Source organism: Pleurodeles waltl, chromosome 1_2 (genome assembly GCF_031143425.1).
Source record: "Pleurodeles waltl isolate 20211129_DDA chromosome 1_2, aPleWal1.hap1.20221129, whole genome shotgun sequence".
In the NCBI taxonomy this organism is placed as follows: Eukaryota; Metazoa; Chordata; class Amphibia; order Caudata; family Salamandridae; genus Pleurodeles; species Pleurodeles waltl.
In genome coordinates, this window is record NC_090437.1 from 688,259,918 (window position 1) to 688,281,977 (window position 22,060).

Consider the following 22,060-nt stretch of genomic DNA (forward strand, 5'->3'; position numbering starts at 1 on the left):
TGTATGTTTTCCTGAAGGACACGAACGTGTACTTTTCCAGAAGCTAGATATGTGTGTGTAGCCGTAGTAAATTCTTTCTCATGGGACCAGACTTGCTCAAGGAGACATTCTTGCTGAATGCAACAGTGTAATTCATAACAGGTGCAAGGCTGCCTGGAGTAGGAGAAAACAATGGAACTACTGACTGGAGCGTAACGTGTAACTTTTCTTACCTGACATTCCAACCGATGAAGACGTCAATAACGTAAGCCAATCAACGACATGAGAACTGTGGTATGTGAAAAATTCTAGTGAGGTGCGTGGAGACTTATTGGACAGAGATAATGATGCAACAATTATTATCCAATGGGGAATTAAGAGCTAGTTTGACAGTTTTGATTTAACCGCATGACCCAAGAAGAAATCAGCCATTATTGGACATTCCACTCCAAGCCCTACTTTGCCATTATTCTTTCTGAGACTTTGCCGTTTGTTCTTCTTGATACTTTAACCATCCTCCTTCTAAGTCCTTACTGATACTTACTTCACCTCCATATGAGGGAAGCTCTCGTTCCTTAGCTATGCCATACTGAGACTTTGCCCTGTCCTATCCTTGCTGATGATGAAAACGACTGATGTCCTGAGGACGAAGACTGACGCTGTTTGCTGATTTGTTGTATGGGTAACTATCAGATGCAAAATTTTAATTGTCTGTTTGCCTTTTCTTTCTAGGTACCAACGGTCTTTTGATAGAGGCCGTAGTTAGATGTTTTCCAAATTTGTGTTTGCTAAATTGTTTTGCATGAAGCCCAACATGCTAGTGCTGATTCGAGGTTAGTTAAGGTGCTCACAAATAATCTACGCAAATAGACAAATGACTGAGTTCTTCCTTTGTTGAATCATGAACTACTGAGATGTTACTAAGTTGCTTCTTATTAATGACGTATTAATAGTGAATGAATATTCTCTATGCATTGATTAGTTGTGTTCTAATTACAATATCTGAAGAGTTACTAATGAGATTGATTGCTAACGAGAATAACGGAGATGACTTTAGATTGTAACCAATAGGGAAATAAATATTCTAACACTTAACTAAATTGGTGTGGTTATTTCATGACTGAAAGGTCATGGTGTGTTCACTTTATTGATTCTTATTAAATGTTGTTGATTAACTTGTTGATTAGCTACTGTGAATATTGATTGTGTTATCAATATATTGATTTTGAGATGCCAGAAAGATATCCCGTACTGGGAAGTCTCCGAACGTGGTCAAAAGGTTCATCGGCCTAGGCGTGTCTCCTTGTAAGTTTACTTATCAAGGTTCTGACGCGCTATCAGCAGTGGAGGAGGGACGTTTTCAGGTGGAGGCGGCAGGTAGGGTGCTTCAGGAAATTGAACAATGGGGAGAGGAGAGGTACAGAAAGGCATGCAGTCAGCGTTTAAAGGTTAAGGAAGGCAATGAATGAGGCTGCCGTGGTACAACATAAGCATGAAGTCGGGAAAGTGGCAGGGTACCAGGTGACAGGGTGCCATTATGCTTCAAGCTGAGGGGAATGCCATGCAAGGCACAAGGGAAGGGGCTAGAGAGGGACATGAATAAGGACACAACCTGCCTTGGTTCCTGTTCTCCTTACTAACAAACTGCTTTAAGTCACGAATGGAGTCTCCACCATGGAATCGTGACTTTATCTCCTCAACAAGATGGCTGCCAAGTTTCTTCCAGTGCAGTCTGGAATTGCATATTGGAAGGAGGATCTATATCTCAGCAGCCACGGAGAACATGAGAAACAGATTAAATGAAGTGACAACGGGCCACCCACTCCCTCTGATGGGGTCCATATCTTGAAAGTATACACTTACATAGTTTCCTTTGCATGCTGCAATGCAAAACGTAAACCGGCCACATAGAGATCTGCATTTTGAATAACCTGGAGAAGGGTAATCCAACGTCGTAGGTTGGTAGGCCAACCCAAAACGTGACTGTCTAATGACTTCCAATTACTGGTCGAAAACTTTATTGCATTAAATATATGTATGCATGCACAAAACATTTGTTATTTCAAACGCATTGAACCGTGTATATAAAGAAATACATATGATATGTGTATTGACAAAAAAGGTCCAATAAATTAGGCTTCTTATCACGAGTACAGATTGGTACTTTGCCTTAAAAAATATCTAATTGCATTTTAGGCAAATCTAATCACGCAAATCAGTTCTTCGGTCTTGTTTGCAAATTCAGAGGGATGTTGTTCATGCAGCTGCACGCGCTCGTTATCTGTAATAGGGGACTCCTTTTCACCCATCACACTGAAGATTCGTTGCAGGCATGAGCTTTTCTTTCCTCTCTCTGATTGACGATGCCACCAGCTCTCCAACAACACGGATGTCAGCTTCTTTCAATATTGGATGACCAGACACTACAAGAAAAAGCACAAAACTATATTTAATACATTAAAAGTGGCAAAATAAGCACTGAAAAGCTGAAGTAGGCTGTAGCCTGTGTGAGTGTTGATGCATTCCAGATAGACAGGAGCAATGGAAAACCTGATTCCAAGGCTGCAACTTTTTCCTAGTAAATGTGAATTTGCCTTGCTTACCATATGATGGACGATCTGAGGCATAGTTTCTATACAATTGCAAATCCTGTTGTTTTCAAGAACTGTATTTATGTATGTGGTATTTGTATAGCACGAGCTAGCCGAAACTAGCGGGGTGCTATACAGGATCACACGAGATCCCAGACAGAGGATCTGGACGCTGAGAGGGCAGCTGGGCTATTTACTATTTTGTGACACAGTGTTCTTGAAAGAGGTGTGTCCTCGGCTCTTTCCTAAATTAAAGAAAGGCAGGAGTGATCCTGATAGACCAACAGATGTTATTAAAATTGCTGCCTATGGTGTGCATCCCCACACCTGACCGTTTGCAAATGGTAACTGTTCACTTTTCAGCTACTGATTACTGTGCTGAGGCATAGAAAGACGGAACACATTTGCTAGAATGGTGCACACATATACATTTGATGTACTCAGGAAGCGCGATAGTGCACTGCAGGGGAAACAACTTTAAATGCTGAAATTTAAACAAAGCTAGAAATAATGATTCCTTCTTTGTCATAAACATGTTTTTCTTCGGTAGTCACAAAAATTCAGGTGCATATGACAGACATCTTATCAACGTAGCAGCAACATGACCGTAGTAGATTCAATACATGCATTTCTTTATAAAGTCCAATTCTTCGCCGTCAAGCGAGGCACATAAATAATAAATAAGAGGATAGACTGTTCGGGAAGTCTGTTTCTTAATCACCAGTCCAGAGGCCATATAATGTGAAAAACGTAAAACCTGAAACTCAAGGCGAGTTTTAGAACATAACTGAGATGTGGGTTGTAAATGCAACACGTCGTGAATTGAAAGTGCTGAAGATGTAGACTTGTTTTTTGCAACGCTGTCTTTATTTTACAAAAAAAAGCTATTTTACTCTGTGTTCTAGAAAGAGCAGTGCTAATAAAATAAAGCTCCTCAGCTTTAAATTAGAGAAAGTAATAAATTATTAGTGAATAACATTTTGAAGATGATTTGCTGAATGTGTGCTGTTTTTTATCTTAAAAAGATCGTTTTGTATCGGGGTTATACAGTGTAAAATAGCTACACAACAATGCCTGAAAAAGTGTGGAATATGTTTCGCAATAGCATATCATTCCACTCCCTTTGTCAAATTTCAGTTTCCTATTTAGATACTACCAGGCCCGGCTTAAGCGCTAGTGGCGCCCTGTGCGACAGTCTTTTTTGGAACCCCCACCCCATGACCACCTCCTTGGTTCACTCACTACCACCCGGCAAATTTGCCCCTCTTCTGTCCATAGCCTCCTGTTTCACTTACATTCATGTGTTTTGAAAGCGCTTGTAAAGGCTGGCTTTACTAATCCACCCAGCTATCCACATAAAATATAGTTCTGTATTTTGTGTAGCGGTGCCCTCGCCCTTATCCCCTGTCAGTAAACCAGACACACACAGGAATACTGTACAGGGAGCTGCCGGGTCAGCAGCCCCAACTTTATTTAATACATCAGACTAACGCCTGCCCTCTTGCCCTCACAGGGCAACAAAGTATAGGAGAGCCCGAGTGGCTCTCTACAGCCCTCCAAGGCTTTAATTGAGAAGAAGAAAAGAAAACAAAGGTTGGAGGCAAAAAGGAAAACTATAAACAGAGGAGTATATCCATAGAAAAGAGCCTCCCCTAGAGCAAACACTTAGAATGAAGGTCCTTTCTGACATTAGGTCATCAAACTGTGGGTGTCCCCACCCAACTCTCCCGGTGACCAGAGTTTTCCAGCTCCTAGCCTCTGTTTTAACAGGCAATGTCTCTAAGTCTCTGGCTGGGTGCAGGGTTAAGCCGGAGGTGATACCGCTCACTCTGACCACCCAACGCCTCCTCGTTGGCTTCATCTGATCGCCCCACCATTACAGGGGACAGCACCTCTTGAGTGCCTGGTCTCTCCTCTGCCCCATATTCTCCTCCTCCCATGATGCCATCTTCTTCCTCTTCTTCGGGCGCTTCCGACACACCAGCTCGCTTGAAATGTGATGCGCTTCTCGTCACTCGCCTTTCTCCCTGACAGGCAGTAACCATGGACCCTCATACCATTACAACCTTCCACACTTCTGGTTCGAATTGTGTCTGAAACTTCCCTCCAGGATGACGGTTTTCACGACCACCTGGTCACCCACCTGAAAATCACAACGACTGGTTTCCTTCTAGATGTTGCATTTTGATTAGTCCGCATCCGGCACTGTTGGGTAGCTTCAACATCCAACTCAGGAGGCTCCCATTGAGAGACAGCCGGGATGAAATCCCGCAGGGCCACCCTGAATATCAAGGCTGCCGTGGCACAGCCAGTAGTTCTGTGGGGCGTTTGTCGATATGCTCTCAGGAACTGGTGCAGACAGTGTTCTACATCCTCGCTTCGTTCCACACCAATCCTCAAAGCTCAGTTAAGTGTCCTCATAAATCTTTCTACATCACCATTGGCCTGTGGCCAAAATGGCATGATCTTGAAGTGATGTACAGCAAACCTTTCGAGGTAACTTTTGAAATCCTGTCACTGAAATGGAGGGCCGTTATCTGTTCGGATTTCATCGGGGATCCCAAATACCACAAATGTCTTGTCTAGCACCGGTCTCACGCTCTCAAAGGAGGTGGAAGGCACCAGTTCCACCACAGGAAACTTCGTGTATGAGTCGACCATAACTGCAGTCAGCCTTTCATCAGGGAAACCTCCAAAGTCCATGCTTAGTTTCCACCATGGCTTTCGACTGGGAGGTTTGGTGACTATTGGGCAAACAGGCTGTTCAATGGAGGTAATTATAGATGATTGGCAGCTTCCAACGAGAGTGCCTACCTTTGTGTCCATGACTGGGAAGCACACCTTGCCTCTGAGCCGCGCTTTTGTCTTGGCGGCTCCCTGGTGACCCTGATGAGCGAGCTCCACCACTCAGTTCCATAGGCAGCGTGGACGCACAATTTTGTGCCCTCGTAGAATGAGACCATCGCCCCCTACGGACAACTCATTGTTCACCTTCCACATCCCTTGCATGGTGGCCCTCTCTTCTGGCTCATATTTTCTAACCCTCCTTAGAAAATGTTTCCATTGTCTCCTACTGAGCGCCTCTTTGATGCCATTTAGGACCAGGTCCCTTTACGCAGCTTCAACAAAGCCCATCAGTGTTAAGGCCACAGGACAGGCTGACTGGATTACCATGTTTACGAAGCTCTCTGTGTTTTCTTCCTCCTCTTCTTGGGAAGCATCATTTGGATTTGTCAAGGGGTGCCTCAAAAGATAGTCCACTGGATTGGTCACACATGGCCTGTAGATAACTTTGAATTGGTATGGTTGGAGCAGGAAGGCCCAGCGTTCAATCCTTGGGGGAGCCAAACGCATGGTTCCAGCAAACAGTGAGACCAGGGGATTCTGGTCTGTAACTACTTGGAATTCATGGCCATAGAAATACAGGTGAAATGTTTGCACGCCCACCAACTCGCCAGCACCTCTCTCTCTACCTGGGAGTATCGGGCATCCACAGCTGACAGCGCCCTGCTGGCATATGCCACTGGGGCCCATTTTTGATGATGGTGCTCTTGCAATAGGGTGGCACCAGTCCCACAGGGCTAGCATCCACTACCACTTCCATCCGCTTCCTTGGGTGGAAGTACGCCGTGGTCACTTTGTCAAGCAGTGCCTCCTTCACGTTGTGGAAAGCTTTGTCTGCCTCTGGGCTCCAGTCCCACTTGTGATTTGTCTTTGTGAGCTGCCAAAGTGGTTCTGCCATCTTGTCTAGCTGGGGAATGAACCGGCCACAGTATGTTGCCATCCCCAGGAATCTCCTGACTTCTGTCGCACTTTGAGGGATCAGTGCCTGGCGAATGGCTTCTTCTTTTCACGGGTCTACTTGAAGCTCCTCCTTCGAGAAGATGTATACGAAGAAGTCAAATGACGTTTGATAAAACACGCATTTTCTTCTGTTAAGTGTGAGGTCTGCATCAGCGAGTCCCTGCAGCGTGGCTCTCAGGCGGCGATGATGCTCCTCATATGTCTCTGAGAAGATCAGGATGTCATCGCTCAGGTTAATCACACCCGTCAGGTCTGAGACTAATTCTCTGATGGCATTTTGGAACACCTCTGCCGCTGAGGACACCCCAAAACTCAACTGCTTGTAACCCCTTAAGCCCACATGGGTCGATAACGTGGTGATATTCCTGCTATCAGGGTCCAACCCTAGCTGATGATAGCCAGAATTTAAGTCTAGCTTTGAGAACCACTGGGCTCTGTTCAAGTCTGCAATTATATTGTGCATTGTGGGTGTAATGTGATGCTCTCTCCTGATGGTGCGATTGGGTAGACGCATGTCCACGCACAGGCGGATGGCTACTGGCTGTTTGGGCTTGGGTGCAATTACTAATGGCGAGACTCAGGAGGTGGGCCTGTCAACCTTTTCGATCACCCCTTGGTCTTACAGCATCTGTAGTTCTTTCTTGACTGCTGGCCTTAGATGAAAAGGAACTCTCCGGTGTTGCAGCACCACTGGTGTCACATCCGGGTCTATATGTATCTTGACACGCTTGCCTCTGAGCTTCCCCAATCCTGTGAACAGCTGCGGGAACTCACTAAGGAGGGATTCAATGTGTGACTCATACACCTGGCATGCGAAGAAAAGGAGTTCCAGGTCTTCCGCAGCGTGGCACCCCAGCAGAGTGCCACAGTCTCCTTTGACCACATAGAACTTGGCATTGGTGGTATGTTGTTCGTTGGTTACGGACACTTTTATGGTGCTTTGCAGGGGGAGCAGGTCACACCCTCCATATGTGTAGATCAGAGTTGTTGATACATTGTCTTGTCCATCACATTAACGAAACCACCTGTGTCGATGAGCACAATTGCAGGAGAGCTGTTTATAGTAACTGTGTGTTGGACCTGGCTTTTTGACAGGGACATCCCCAAACTTTTTGCCTCCTTCCTCCTATTTTTTCTGACCTGTTGTTGTTGGCTTTTGACCTGTGGGCACTTTACCGCTGCTAACCAGTGCTAAAGTGCATATGCTCTCTGTGTAAATTGTACTACTGATTGGTTTATCCATGATTGACTATTTAATTTACTTGTAAGTCCCTGGTAGAGTGCACTACATGTGCCTAGGGCAGGTAGATTAAATGCTACTAGTGGGCCTGCAGCACTGGTTGTGCCACCCACCTCAGTAGCCCCTTAACCCTGGCTCAGGCCTGCCATTGCAAGGCCTGTGTGTGCAGTATCACTGCCACTTCGACTTGGCATTTAAAAGTACTTGCCAAGCCTAGAACTCCCCTTTTTCTACATATAAGTCATCCCTAATGTGTGCCCTAGGTAACCCCTAGAGCAGGGTGCTGTGTAGGTAAAAGGCAGGACATGTACCTGTGTAGTTATATGTCCTGGTAGTGTAAAACTCCTAAATTCGTTTTTACACTACTGTGAGGCCTGCTCCCTTCATAGGCTAACATTGGGGCTGCCCTCATACACTGTTGAAGTGGCAGCTGCTGATCTGAAAGGAGCAGGAAGGTCATATTTAGTATGGTCAGAATGGTAATATAAAGTCCTGCTGACTGGTGAAGTTGGATTTAATATTACTATTCTAGAAATGCCACTTTTAGAAAGTGAGCATTTCTTTGCACTAAAAACTTGTTGTGCCCTTCAATCCACGTCTGGCTAGGTTTAGTTGACAGCTCCTTGTGCATTCACTCAGACACACCCCAAACACAGGGTACTTAGCCTCACTTGCATACATCTGCATTTTGAATGGGTCTACCTGGGCTGGGAGGGTGGAGGGCCTGCCCTCACACAAAGGACTGCCACACCCCCTACTGGGACTCTGGCAGACAGGATTGAACTGAAAGGGGGCTTGGTGCATTTCTTAGACACTCTTTGAAGTCACCCCCACTTCAAAGGCACAACTTAATATAAAACAGGGCCTCTGCCCTATCTCATCAGACACTTGCTGGAGAAGAAACCTGAACCAGAAACTACATCCTGCCAAGAAGAACTGCCTGGCTGCTCAAAGGACTCACCTGTCTGCTTTTCTACAAAGGACTGCTGCCTTGCTGTTGGCCTGCTGCCTTGCTGAACTCTTGTCTGGCTGTAAAAGTGCTCTCCAAGGGCTTGGATAGAGCTTGCCTCCTGTTCCCTGAAGTCTCAGGACCAAAAAGACTTCTCTCTTCCTCTTGGACGCTCCGTGCGCTGAACTTTTCGACACACAGCTTGTTCCGCGGCAAGATAAACGCCGCACACCTACGCTGATCAACGCGACGCCTTCGGGACGATCGAAACTTTGACGCACGGCCTCGCAAGGACAACGCCGCCCGACTTCCAAGGAGAAATCGACGCAACGCCTGCCTTGAGATCAAAACTTTGACGCACGGCCTCGCAAGGACAACGCCGCCCGACCTCTAGAGGAGAAATCGATGCGACGCCTGCCGTGAGATCGAAACTTTGACGCACGGCCTCGCAAGGACAACGCCGCCCGACCTCTAGGGGAGAAATCGACGCGACGCCTGCCGTGAGATCGAAACTTTGACGCACGGCCTCGCAAGGACAACGCCGCCCGGCCTCTGGAGAAGAAATCGACGCGACGCCTGCCGTGAGATCGTAATTTCGACGCGCAGCCCCGCAGAACGACGCGCAGCCGGAAAACAAGCAGGAAAATCCACGCACAGACCTGGGACATCTGGTAATCCCCGCGACCCACACAAAGAGACTGTCTGCGCGCCGGAAAACGATGCACGACTTCCCCGCGTGGAAAATAACAACGCAAGTCCGTGTGTGCTGGGGAGAAATCGACGCACACACCCTTTTTCCACGCACCTCTTCCTTTGTGGCCCTCTGAGGAGATTTTCCACCAGAACCCAGGTACTTTGTGTTTGCAAGAGACTTTGTTTACTTCCTAAAGACTTAAGACACTTTATATCACTTTTCAGTGATATCTTTACAAATTCATATTGCAACTTTGATCGTTTTGACCTGAAGATACCCAGATAAATATTATATATTTTTCTAAACACTGTGTGGTGTATATTTGTGGTGTTATGCTATGGTGTTGTATGATTTATTGCACAAATGCTTTACACATTGCCTTCTAAATTAAGCCTGACTGCTCGTGCCAAGCTACCGGAGGGTGAGCACAGGCTGATTTTGGATTGTGTGTGACTTACCCTGACTAGAGTGAGGGTTCTTGCTTGGACAGAGGGCAACCTGACTGCCAACCAAAAACCCCATTTCTAACACTGTGCTTATGGGGGGTGCTTGCCGCTTGTGCTGTCTCCATCCTGTGAATGAGATAACAAAAATGTCTTCTTCCTCATCCTCCTCCTATAGCGGCATTTTTGTGTCCACGTGCCCTCGAGGCATATTGTCTCCTATATTTATGTTCTTTACAGTGGCCGCCTTCCCTTTTGACTCCCTCTGTCTTCCTCTCCCCATCCGGCACATCTTGGCCAAATGGTTCCCCTTTCCACACTTGTTGCATGACTTTCCTCTCGCCGGGCATCCTCCCGGTGTCTTGTGCTCATAGCCTCGTTGTCTCGAGGTGCTCGGATGTCGCATGGGAACCTTGCGGGTTTGGATGGCGTCGACCTGTTCCTCTTTCACAGGCGGTTGGTGAGGCACTGTTGTCGCTGATATGGATTGCCCCCTTACGGCGGCCATGGCATCAGCGCGGACGGCAGAGAGTTCATGGGAGCGCGCCAGGATCAGGATTTCATCCAGGAAGATGCCAGGTTACCGCAGAATGAGTTTCCGGAACATGTTGGACCGGCACCCCTGGATAATTTGTGCCCAGATTTCTTCGTGTTGGTTTAGACTCATGCATGTGCTGGCAAGTTTCCTTAGTATGGCATAGAACATGTCTACCAATTCTACGTCCGTCTGTCGGGCCTGACGTAGATTAAAACGCTCATAATCGGGGTTTAGTTTGGGGTCGAAGTATCTATTTAGCATCGCCACCGCAGCATCGTAATCCACCAGGTCTCCTGTGTTGGGGAGTGACTCAAAAAGATCATGAAGTTCGTTGCCCCCCATGTGTAGCATCAACAATCTGCGCACGGTCCATCTGTTTCCCTGGTTGCGCACAAGTAATTTTCTAAGCGGCCTAGCCAGAGTGCTACTCGTTGTGCTGCTCGTGGCTCTGCTGTGGTGCACTCATGTTTTTTTTTTTTCCGACCCACTAGTCAATTCAATTCACTTCTATGTGATGTGTTGTACAACTGTATTGAAGAGTGTCCTTCTTCAGTGTTTTATTTGGACATAGTCTTGCAGAGCATGCTTATTCAAATGTACATGCAGTACTGATAAGTGCAGTCTGTGCCCTTGACTTCCTTTTTATTTGCTTATGCAGCTGTACACATTCGTTGTTTTTTTTGTCTTTGTTATGGCACTTCTTTTATTTTACTCTCTTTTTTTTTTACGCAGCTGTGAGATTCAGCTTTTTGTTTGCAGCCGCGTCACATGTGTTCTCAGGATCGATGATTCTGGCGCCGTGGCAGCACCGCTCCTTGATCGTGCCGCGCCCAGCCTAGTGAGCGCGCCTTCTCTTCAGTGGGCTCTGTCAGCCTTCGGGTAAGCCGCTGAAGTTGTCCGCACACCGTGTCGTGGGACGCATGGTGCACACAATTTCAGGGAGTGGGGACGGGTCGCCGACAGACTCACTCGTGTGGGCGCGGTCAAAGTACCGGACTGCTCCCGAAATGTTATACATATTATTTTCTCCATATCCCGGCCTCCATCACCTATGCAGCGGTGCCCTCGCCCTTATCCCCTGTCATTAAACCAGCCGCACACGTGAATACTGTACGGGGAACTGCCGGGTCGGCAGCCCCAATTTTATTTAATACATCCAGGCTATCGCCCGCCCTCTTGCCCTCACAGGGCAACAAAGTATAGGATAGCCTGGGTGGCTCTCTATGCTTTGTAGCAGGTACATTAACCATCTACGCTACTTAGAGTCAAAGCTGCCACTAGACAAAACTCCCATATCTCTACCGCAAGAGGGTTCTTGACATTTTAATTGTTTCCTGAAGGCTGGACGCACAGGAAACGTTTCAGCAGGTGCATGTAAATAGCAAGTTTGTAAGTTATTGCTACACAGAGACCCTGAGGTCAGCCCCCCCCCCCCCCCCAAATCAGGTCAGCATCCTGTGCGGCCACACAGCACCGCCCTAAAGCCGGTTCTGTATACTACAATCCTTCCACATATTTTGTGAATGTACATGGAACTTATGTACACCGAAATTCTGATACGATGATGGAATGTCTGTGTATACAAGACTAGTAGCAGAAGAGAGTTTGTAGGCAGTCCTGGGTATACCTATTTGCAAAAAGTCTAGGTTTGTATGTATTTTCCAACAATTCCTAGGAAGTTTCCCTCCACAGAAAACTCTCCTAAATTTACTTCTGTTAAAAGGATTACATCATTTTGGTGCGGAATGGGGAACGTACTCTCCCAAAATTAATCCAGGTTTCTTCACACGTGATACCATTTTCAGGTGGAGGAAAACAAGTATACAGTTTCAGAAGTACTTTTTGACATCACTTTTTCACCCGCCAAAATAAACACTGGTTACAATTTTAAAAGTATAAAAATTAACCCATTTGAGTGCCTCTGGATGAATGTGCTTGTAACGGATTTGCAGGAGCAGAGCACCACTAAAATCGTTTTTAAACCAAGTAACGTAAAAAAGGTTTCTCTAAAGATAGTAGTTATCCTATGAGAGTGAATGTGGTGACACCACTAAATGGTGCAAATACTGTGCAAATACTGTGTAGCCTACTTGTTTCCTTAGTTAAAAGCTACAACTCAGATGGAAAACCAATAAGGGCCCTGCAACTTTTGTTGCACCAGCTCCGCAAATGCTTCTGACGTGGCTTTTGATAGGACAGGTAAACAGAGACCTTGAAGACCTGCCATAGCAATCTGGCTTAGCACTGGATGGGGAAGTAATTCTTGGTTTCTTCAACATCATCTTACCAGTCACTGATAACTATTCTAACACTGAATGAAGTGACTCAGCACCAACAATGCCTGGTATAGACCTTCAGCTCCAAATCCAAGGCTTGTCTTTCTGTTTCCCCATTTGATATTAAAACATTCTTTCCTCAGTGGGTAGAATGTTCTAATAGCATTACACCCCTCGTGCCACTGGCTATAAAAGGCCTTCCTCTTGATATAGGCACTCACCTGTGGTTCCAGTCTATAACTTGGGAAGAGGACTTTTAACAACCATTGTAGTCATTGGCAGAATGCTGATGCTACATTAAGCCGACAAGAGTGCCTTTGTTTATATTCTGCATTTGCCCAGCTAAGCTTTAGGAGTTTATAATAGATTGCACATGACGAAATATTATCTCTATTGATAAGTGAGGGAATCACTGATGCTGTGTTGCTGGGCAGGGAGCGGGGGAATCACATAATTTCGAACAAAGCAAACAGCAGGAAACAATGTGTTCTAGTAGAGACTATGATGCAAAAGAGAAAGATCCACTGGAGAGAAAAAGGGACATTACCAAGCATAATGCAGATATAGTGGTCAGCTTTGTAGCTGAAGTACATGGCTTGTCATCACACATCCTCAGTGGAGCTGAGGGTGTGACTTGTAGGGGAAATGCTTTGGAGGTGAAGGTATGTACTGTAGGGGCGGTTATGAAAATGGCAAGAAAAAAGGTGGTATGCAAAAGATTGTCAGGACAGAGTTGGCAGCTGTTAGTTTTGCCATTATACTCCAATCAAACCTTTGACTCAACCCTACGAAGCAACCCTCTCCACCATGCCCCCCACCAACTGCATAGTCTGCCAGTACTAGATCATATGAATATAGGTGGAGTAACAATGGCCTCGCTACAATTCTGACCGTGCATTTTTGTTCTCTTGTGTATTTGGATAGAATAAAAATAATTAGGTGCTCAAATAGTATAGAGCAGGAGCAATATTCTGTACTTGCTACAAACATTTCATCTCCATCTGATATAAAACGCATAGAGTCCTTGAAGCCAGGTTCTCCTCAATTCCTGTAAATCTCAAAGTTTATTTTACTTCTAGGTCCATACAAGATACAGTATGCTCCCATGTGAATCAGTTCCCTGTTATGAGTAAATGTGTGGAAAAATCCGAGTGACATAGACTTAGCAGCCCATTAATCTAGGTAAATTATGATCAAGGACCTTATCATGGCGTGTACTCAAATAAATCAAATCTTCACTTGGATGACATCTGTTTTACATTCTTCTTAAATCAACAGATCAATCACTTTTTAGGGCCACTTTCCAGCACCGATTTTATACAGCATGTTCACTATCTTGAAATTAGGCTAGACTAGGCTGGAAGAATACTGAGGTTGGAGCGTGAAGTTATCAGTCAGAAGAATCTATTCTGAACATATACTCTCACAGCCCTTTCCTGGATGATCAACACTAGGACTGAAAAGTTGATTTATCTGAAACAATGTGCTATGTTTGTGCTCGAGAAAACATGGGTTTAAAAAGTGTTTTGTATACAGTATTATGTTGAATGTCACACCCAGGGTATTCCATTCTGACTCTCTTTTGAGATCAAGAAGATCATATTGCCCCAGAGGGCAACTTAATTGAACAAAGTATCCTTTTGGATTAATAGTCTAGGATAGTTTCTGGAGCACTAGGATAATCAAGTCAGGTGATATAAATGCCAGCAAGCATGAGGTGCTTTTAAATATAAAACCTGCATGAGATTTAGATAAAGGTACATTTATTTACAGCTCATTAGATAAAAAATATAATATATTTTATAAATCCGCTAGTGGAACTTAAATATTTTGACTAAAGGACACTTTCATTGTGAAACACCAGTATGGGGCACAAGGGTGGGTATGGTTCTACCTCAAAGAATGGCTAAACATTTGTGGGGGTAAACTGTGATCTCAGCTTTTTTTAAATATCTTTATTGGCATTTTCAAGACACAGACTTAGCAATGAAATTGGACAATAAAACGTACATCCCCAGGTGTAATATCAGATCAATCCAAGAAATAACAATTATAACTGTATTGTTGCAGTTGATATGGAGAAGTGATATAGGAGGCTCAGTCCATAGAGCAATGTAAATCAACTAAGAAGTTAACCAACATAGTTGCATATAGTTTATGTACAGTTCACCCAAAGAGCAATTACCAAAGTGTTAAACAAAACAAAAACCATGTGAGCATTTAAAAAAACTTCTGCTGGAGGCCACCCACTATAGAGCATTGGGCGGGTATGTAGAGGAAACATATGATAAGATATTCACGTCCCACATGCGGAGGGGGAAGGAGTCATGAGAATAAATTGGGAGTGGTCTGTGGATGCAACTTCCAAATATGGCGGCCCCACCGCACTATTGTGGGTCAATCACAACAGAGTAGTTAGGCCATTGACAAGGCTATCCCAGTCAAGGAAATTAATTAAGAGGGTGAGTTTACTTTATCATACAATTTGAGGACATAGGTGTCCCAAAGAGAGGCTGCACCTGTGCCACTCTGTCAGAGCAGATCAAACTTCCTGGCCTCTGCCCTGGCTAGTGCCAATTTAGCGTCACTTGAAGGCAGGTAAGCACTGTAGGTGGTTGAACAACTTTCCAGGTCATGGCTATCAATCTTTTAAACACAGCCAGAGCATAGTTGTTGGGAAGTGGATTATTGGGAAGGGGAGGTAAGTACCTACACTTAGCAATAGGCCTCAAAACCCTACTCCGTCCAGTCAAGATCACAATAAATTAATCCTGGTTCAACCCTTGGTAGCTTACCAATGAGCAGTTAGGCTTAATTTAGGAGACAGGTGCGTAAAGCATTTAATAGCAAAAAAACAGTAAATAAGTAAAACACAAAACACAATAAAAATCTAACACTGATTTTTAAACATAGATTACAATTTTATCTTTAAAATGACACTAAAAAGAAAAAAATCCAATAAAGGAAACCAGAGACATGAATTTTTAAAGATTAACGCCCTCATTATGACATTGGCGGTAAGTCCCGCTTACCGCCATGCCGACTTCTGCCAACATACCGCGAGCGCGGCGGTATACCGCTACCCATTATATGACCCACACATAGCAATCCGTCACTATAAAGACGCACACACAAGTCTGCCAGCCCAAAGGTCAGAGATAAATTGGCGGTAGCAAAACCCACAATGTTACGCCAAAAGAACCACGTCCACAGCATTATGACACACGAATCACCGCAGCGGACATTCAACCGCAGTAAACCATTGGTGGTACATACCGCTGCTCTCAAAATATACACACACAAACAAAATAACACTACATTGGACAATTCAAACTACACACGCCTGACACTCATACAAAAACCACACCCACAGATCCACACCACTATAAAACACACACAATTCCCTTTACGACTAACAAACATTGCCACTAGAGAGAGATACAGCAAGAGCACCCACACAACCAAAGCCACAGAACATCATCACCCACACACCATCCACGCACCTCACCGCACAAACCCCAATATATCACCCCACACACCCTCACACACACCACACACACTACACCCATGGCACCACAAAGACACCCAGGTTCTCAGAGGAGGAGCTAAGGGTCATGGTGGAGGAAATTATCTGGGTAGAGCCACAGCTATTTGGATCACAGGTGCAGCAGACATCCATTGCTAGGAAGATGGAGCTATGGTGGAGAATCGTGGACAGGGTCAACGCCGTGCGACAGCACCCAAGAACAAGGGATGACATCAGGAAGAGTTGTAACGACCTATGGGGGACGTTCCATGGTAGCAAGGCACCAGATAGCAGTACAGAGGACTGGTGGTGGACCCCCAGTTCCTCCCCCACAACTAACAACATGGGAGGAGAAAGTCTTGACAATACTGCATCCTGAGGGCCTGGCAGGAATAGCAGGAGGACTGGACTCTGGTAAGTCAAATCTCTATTACTATCACCCCCCCTACCTGCATGCCATCACATACCCCCACCCCTACCCTCACCCCCATCACCCCACCACCTCACATACACCCCACCAGCACACCCCACCCATCCCAATAACAAGCCCTGCATGCACCACCAATGCATGGATATCACTCACAGCCCTGCATGGACACCCCTCACTAAAGCATGCACAGTAGAGAGAGTCACCTAGCCCACAAAATCACTACTCACAAAAGGCAAAGCTGACAGGGCAATCACAACCATACAGGGCAACAGACCCATGCACAAGATGTCACACGCAGAAACAATAACACTGCATTTACATCCCCACAGATCCCACCCAAAGTCACCGGAGAGGAGGTGCCAGCAACATCCAGTCCCCCAACCGAAGAGGCCCACAGGGATGACAGCAACTCTGCTCGCCTTGATCAGGATGACCAACCTGGCCCATGAGGGACCTCCAGACAGTCGGTTACCCAGGCACAGTCCTGTAGCCCCACAGAGCCTTCCCCCTCAGGAAACACAACCACAGCACCCACCCACCGGGCCCATACCTCTGTCCCCACCACTACAGGGACCCCAGGCCACCCCACAAACATAGGATCATCAGGGACCTGGGGTCAGTGGCAGTGGGCACACGGTTCAGGGGACAGAGGCACAGGACAATGGGGAAGCTGGGAGAACTGTGGTGCGACAGGGGGAGGACAGGCCCAGGGAGCCGACTCTCCACGAGGCACTCACCAACATCCTGGGAGCATACCACCATTCCCAGGAGACAATGGGCCAGATACTGGCCAAGTAGCAGGAGACCCAGCGGCTGCAGGAGGGACAATACCTGGGGATCAGGGAGGACCCGAGGGACATCCACACCACCCTGGTCACCATTGCAGGGGTGCTGGCAGACATGACCAACACCAGGCAGTGGCACACCAACGGGCCGCTGACACTAGCCACACCGATGAACAGCCCTCCACCTCCGCTGATGCTAGTGGACAGGAGGCCCGCCACAGGAACAACAGGCCACCAGCACGCCACCACCTGCAGAAGGAGAACCACCCTGCAAACGGTCCCTGCAATCCAAGCCGAAGCCAGAGAACATTGCCAAGACCCCCGCCAGGAAATAAGACTCTCCTGACTGTCACCCTTGTGTCCCACTCTGTCACCCTGTCCACCTTGAACTGCCATTGATCCACTTCCTATGCCCCCTTGGACAATGCACCTGTGATACAAATAGACTGGACTCTACCCTGGACTCTCCTCCACCTCCACTCAGCCTATAGCGATACCCCATCCACTTATAAGCACATGAATAAACATCCGTGTGAAAAATGCAAGTACTGAGTCTGTCAAGTGATTGAACTATGTATTTGTTTCACAATCTGTAGACATTGCAATTCAACTGTACAGTCATGTAGACTTAGGTATGACCTGTAGTTTGCTGCAGTCAATACACCAGGAGCCAGAGTGGGGCACAGATATCTGTGAATAGACATGTCAAAGGGTATAGTAAGTGGACATAGTAGTGGGAACATCAGCCTGCCAGTTAAACTTTACAACACAAAACTGCAATGGTAGGTGAAGTTACAGTGTCTTATCTGTGTGTCACTGGAAGTACTGTTGAATGATTGCAGTTCTGTTGTCCACATCCTCATCTTATGCCTCATCTTCATCACTGTCCACAGGCTCCACCGCTGCCACACGCCCATCAGCAGCCTCATCCTCCTGCAAAAAAGGCACCTGGCGAAGTAAGGCAAGGTTGTGCAACATGCAACATGCCACGATGATCTGGCACACCTTCTTGGGTGAGTAGCACAGGGAACCACCTGTTAGATGGAGGCACCGAAATATGGCCTTCAGGAGGCTAAAGGATCACTCCATAATTCTTCTTGTTCGCCCATGTGCCTCATTGTAACGTTCCTCTGCCCTTGTCCTGGGATTCCTCACAGTGGTCAGTAGCCATGAGAGGTTGGGGTAACCAGAGTCACCTGCAAATACCGGGGGATACCTGTTAGCCAGACAGTAACCCTTTGGGCCAACCCCACACCCTTATACCAACATCAACTGGGTGGGAACCATGGGTTCACCTATTAGCCACACCCAGTGCCTCTGGAGTTGAGCCATCACATATGGGATGCTGCTATTCCTTAGGATAAAGGCATCATGCACAGACCCAGGATACTTCCCATTCACATGGGAGATGTACTGGTCCACCAGGCACACTATCCGCACATTCATAGAGTGAAAGCTCTTTTGATTTCTGAACAGCTGTTCATTTCTCCGGGGGGGGGGGGGGCAAAGGCAATATGTGTACCATCAATAGCCCCAATAATGTTGGGGATATTTTCCATTGCATAGAAATCAGCTTTCACTGTGGCCAAATCCTCCACCGTGAGGAAAACAATGTAGCTGCACATGTGTTTCATCAGGGCAGACAACACTCTGGTCAGCACTATTGAGCACATTGTGTGTGTCATTCCTGCTGCCAAGCCCACGGTCACTTGGAAGGAGCCAGTTGCCAAGAAATGGAGCACAGATAGGACTTGCACAAGAGGGGGGATCCCAGTGGGTTGACGGATAGCTGAGTTCAGGTGTAGCTCCAATTGGGCACACAGCTCTCGGATTGTGGCCCTATTAAGTCTGTAGGTGAGGATAATGTGTGTGTCCTCCATTGTTGCCAAGTCCACCAGGGGCCTGTACACGGGGGGATGCCTCCATCTCTTATTCATCCACAGAAGTTGTAATCTAGGGGGCAAAATGATAAGCATCTGGTCAGTTTTCAACATTTCCTAAATGTACAGTGCATTGCATGTTGTGACAGAAACAGTATGTTGATGTTTATCCCCAGAATGTGCCTATGTGTGCTGTGATGCAGTTAGGTTCCATGGCCTGCCCCTTCCTGAAATGGCCGCCGCCTGTCCTGTGTGGATGGACAGGTGGAAATGAGGTAATGCCGCTGACATTGTGTGCCGTTGCGGGAGGCGGTCGAGTACCACCGTGCAACTCCTCATTGGTTAACATTGGGCCCTATGGGTTACAGTAGCCAATGGTGATATACGCCAGCAGTGACGGTACGCACTGCTGCGAACATGACTGCCATTTTCTATCTGTTCACTCACTTGCTACCTGACCTTCAACAGGAGAGGACCTACACTGCAAGTGCTGCTGTGACCTGTGTCTGGAACCGACCATGGCTCGTGTCACTGGGGAAAGGGCCCCTGCCTTCAACGCTGCAGAGTTGGAGAGACTGGTGGATGGGGTCCTACCCCAGTACCGAATGCTGTATGGGCCTCCAGACCAACAGGTGAGTACACTGCGAGCACGATGCATGGGGCATGAATGCATGGAGTGCTGTGTGTGAGGGCCTCCTGTAAGGGGGGTGGTTGAGGGGACCTGGGCAGCGTGCTGCATGTATGCTGGGCAATGTCTGTGTGTAAGGGGATGGGAGGGCTATGGTGGGCCATGAGTGTAGCAGGCCAGACGGTATGACTTATATCTTTTCCTATGTTTATTTGTGTGCAGGTCAGCGCCCATCAGAAAAAGGGTATATGGCGTGCAATCGCCAAGGATTTGTGGACCGTGGGGGTCTATGGCAGGCGGAGCACCCACTGACGCAAATGGTGGGAGGACCTGAGATGCTGGGCATGGAATTCGGCGGAGGCCCAGCTGGGGATGGTCTACCAATGAGGAAGGGGTGCCCGTCAAACCCTGACCCCCCGATGTTCCGCATACTGGGGGTGGCCTATCTGCAGCTGGACGGGCGCTTGAGGGCATCACAGCAGCCACAAGGGGATGAGTACAGTTCCCAATATACTACTTGCGCGTGGTGGGATGGTTTTTGGGTGGAAGATGTGCGTCTGTTGGTGCCCCTAGGCCAGGCCGACCATTGCAGGGTAGGTTCCATGTTGGGCAGGGGCTGATGAACTCCACCTCCAAACAAGCTAGTGGGCATCCACTACTGGGCAGGGCTCTGTGGGTCTCAGGTATGCTGCACCTGGCGTTAGGTATTACTGTCCATGGCCTGGTGACTAGCATTGTGTCTGTTAGTGCATTGCCTAGTGCTAGGGCTGTCCCCTGTGTGTTGTGTACTCCAACGGTGGTGTTGTTGATGACATTGACCAAGTGTATCCTCTGTCTCTTCCCCCCCCTTTTTGTTTTGTCATCCTGTCTTTCTGTGCATCAGCATCATCTGGCGGAGTAGCAGAGACACCGGCAACGGAGGGAGCTGCATCCCACAGGGCCCATGAGGATGAATCCACCGACGGTGAGGGTACCAGTGGGACGGAGGGTGAGGGGAGCACCACGGCGGAGATAGGAAGGGACAGTTCTGAAAGTGATACCTCCTCTGATGGAAGCTCCCTAGTGGTGGCGCACAGCTTTGTGCCCACCCTAACTACAGGTATAGCCGACACCCCCGTACCAGCACCGCCCTCCGAGCAGCCCCTCAGAGAGTTTCCCATGCCTGCTCACCTAGGAGGGTGGGCATCTCCTTCGCCCCAGGCACCTCAGGCCCTGCCCCAGTTAGCACTGCTGCCCTGAGTGAGGAGGCTATTGACCTCCTGCTGTCCATCTCTGTTGGGCAATCAACCATAGTGAATGCCATCCAGGGCCTGGCAGGGCATTTGCAACATACGAATGCATTCCTGGAGGGCATTCACTCTGGCGTGGCAGCCCAACAGAGATCATTCCAGGCTCTGGCCTCTTCCCTGATGGCAGCCATTGTTCCTGTCTCTAGCCTACCCCCTCCAACTTCCTCTGCCCAGTCCCATGCCCCTGATCCCCAATCTATCCCAAGCACACATTCAGACCAGCATGCACCCAAGACAACACACAGGGGTGGCTCTGGCAAACACAAGCACCACACATCATCCAACAGGCACTCACACAAACACCATCCAGATGCTGACATAACAACATCCACTGTCTTCACTGTGTCCCCCTCCTCCTCCTCCTCGTCCACCTCCCTCTCAGTAGCGTCTCCACTCACACCTGCATGCACTACATCCACACCCACTACCTCCATCACCATCACACCTATCACTACACGCCCTTCACTGGCAATCACCACATCCATGCACACGTCACCTGCGTCCTTTCCCACTGTGTCTGTGCCCCCTTCTCTCAAAGTACACAAACGCAAGTACTCAGACACCCAAAAGCCAACCACCTCACAACAGCATCCAGCCCATGCACCTGCACCCAAACACAGCAGACAGACACCTCCTACAACCATTCCCTCTTCCTCCACTCCCAAACCTTTGCCCTCTTCCCAACCAGTGTCCCTAAGAAGCTTTTCCTCTCTGCCGTTTACCTCTTCCCTACCCCTCCCCCCTATCCTTCACGTCAGGCCAGGGTGGGTAGAACCCAGGCCAGCACCTCAGCCACCCAGTCCACGGCCACTGTAGTTTCGACAGCTACTGCAGGTGTCAGAGGCTCCAAGGAGACACCCATCAGCACTGGCAGTGTGCCTGCACCAGCTAGCAAGGGGAAGGGCAAGGATGTACCACCAGCTGCCAAGGGCAAAGAGGCACCACCAGCTTACAAGGGGAAAGGCAAGGTGGCACCACCAGATGGCAATGAGGCACCACCACACGGCA

The 22,060-nt window shown here is 47.6% G+C and overlaps 1 protein-coding gene across 2 annotated transcripts in view; it reads right to left on the bottom strand.

Annotated features, from left to right (window-relative positions):
• Positions 1–1,997: 1,997 nt before the first annotated feature.
• Positions 1,998–22,060, bottom strand: part of IQCM (IQ motif containing M) — a 1,478,261-nt gene continuing 1,458,198 nt past the window's right edge. For both annotated transcript variants that reach the window (XM_069242635.1, XM_069242634.1), the window contains exon 16: positions 1,998–2,402. In XM_069242635.1, coding sequence (XP_069098736.1) covers positions 2,281–2,402 — 122 coding nt within the window. In that variant the 3' untranslated portion in view covers positions 1,998–2,280. The remainder of the gene's footprint in view (positions 2,403–22,060) is intronic.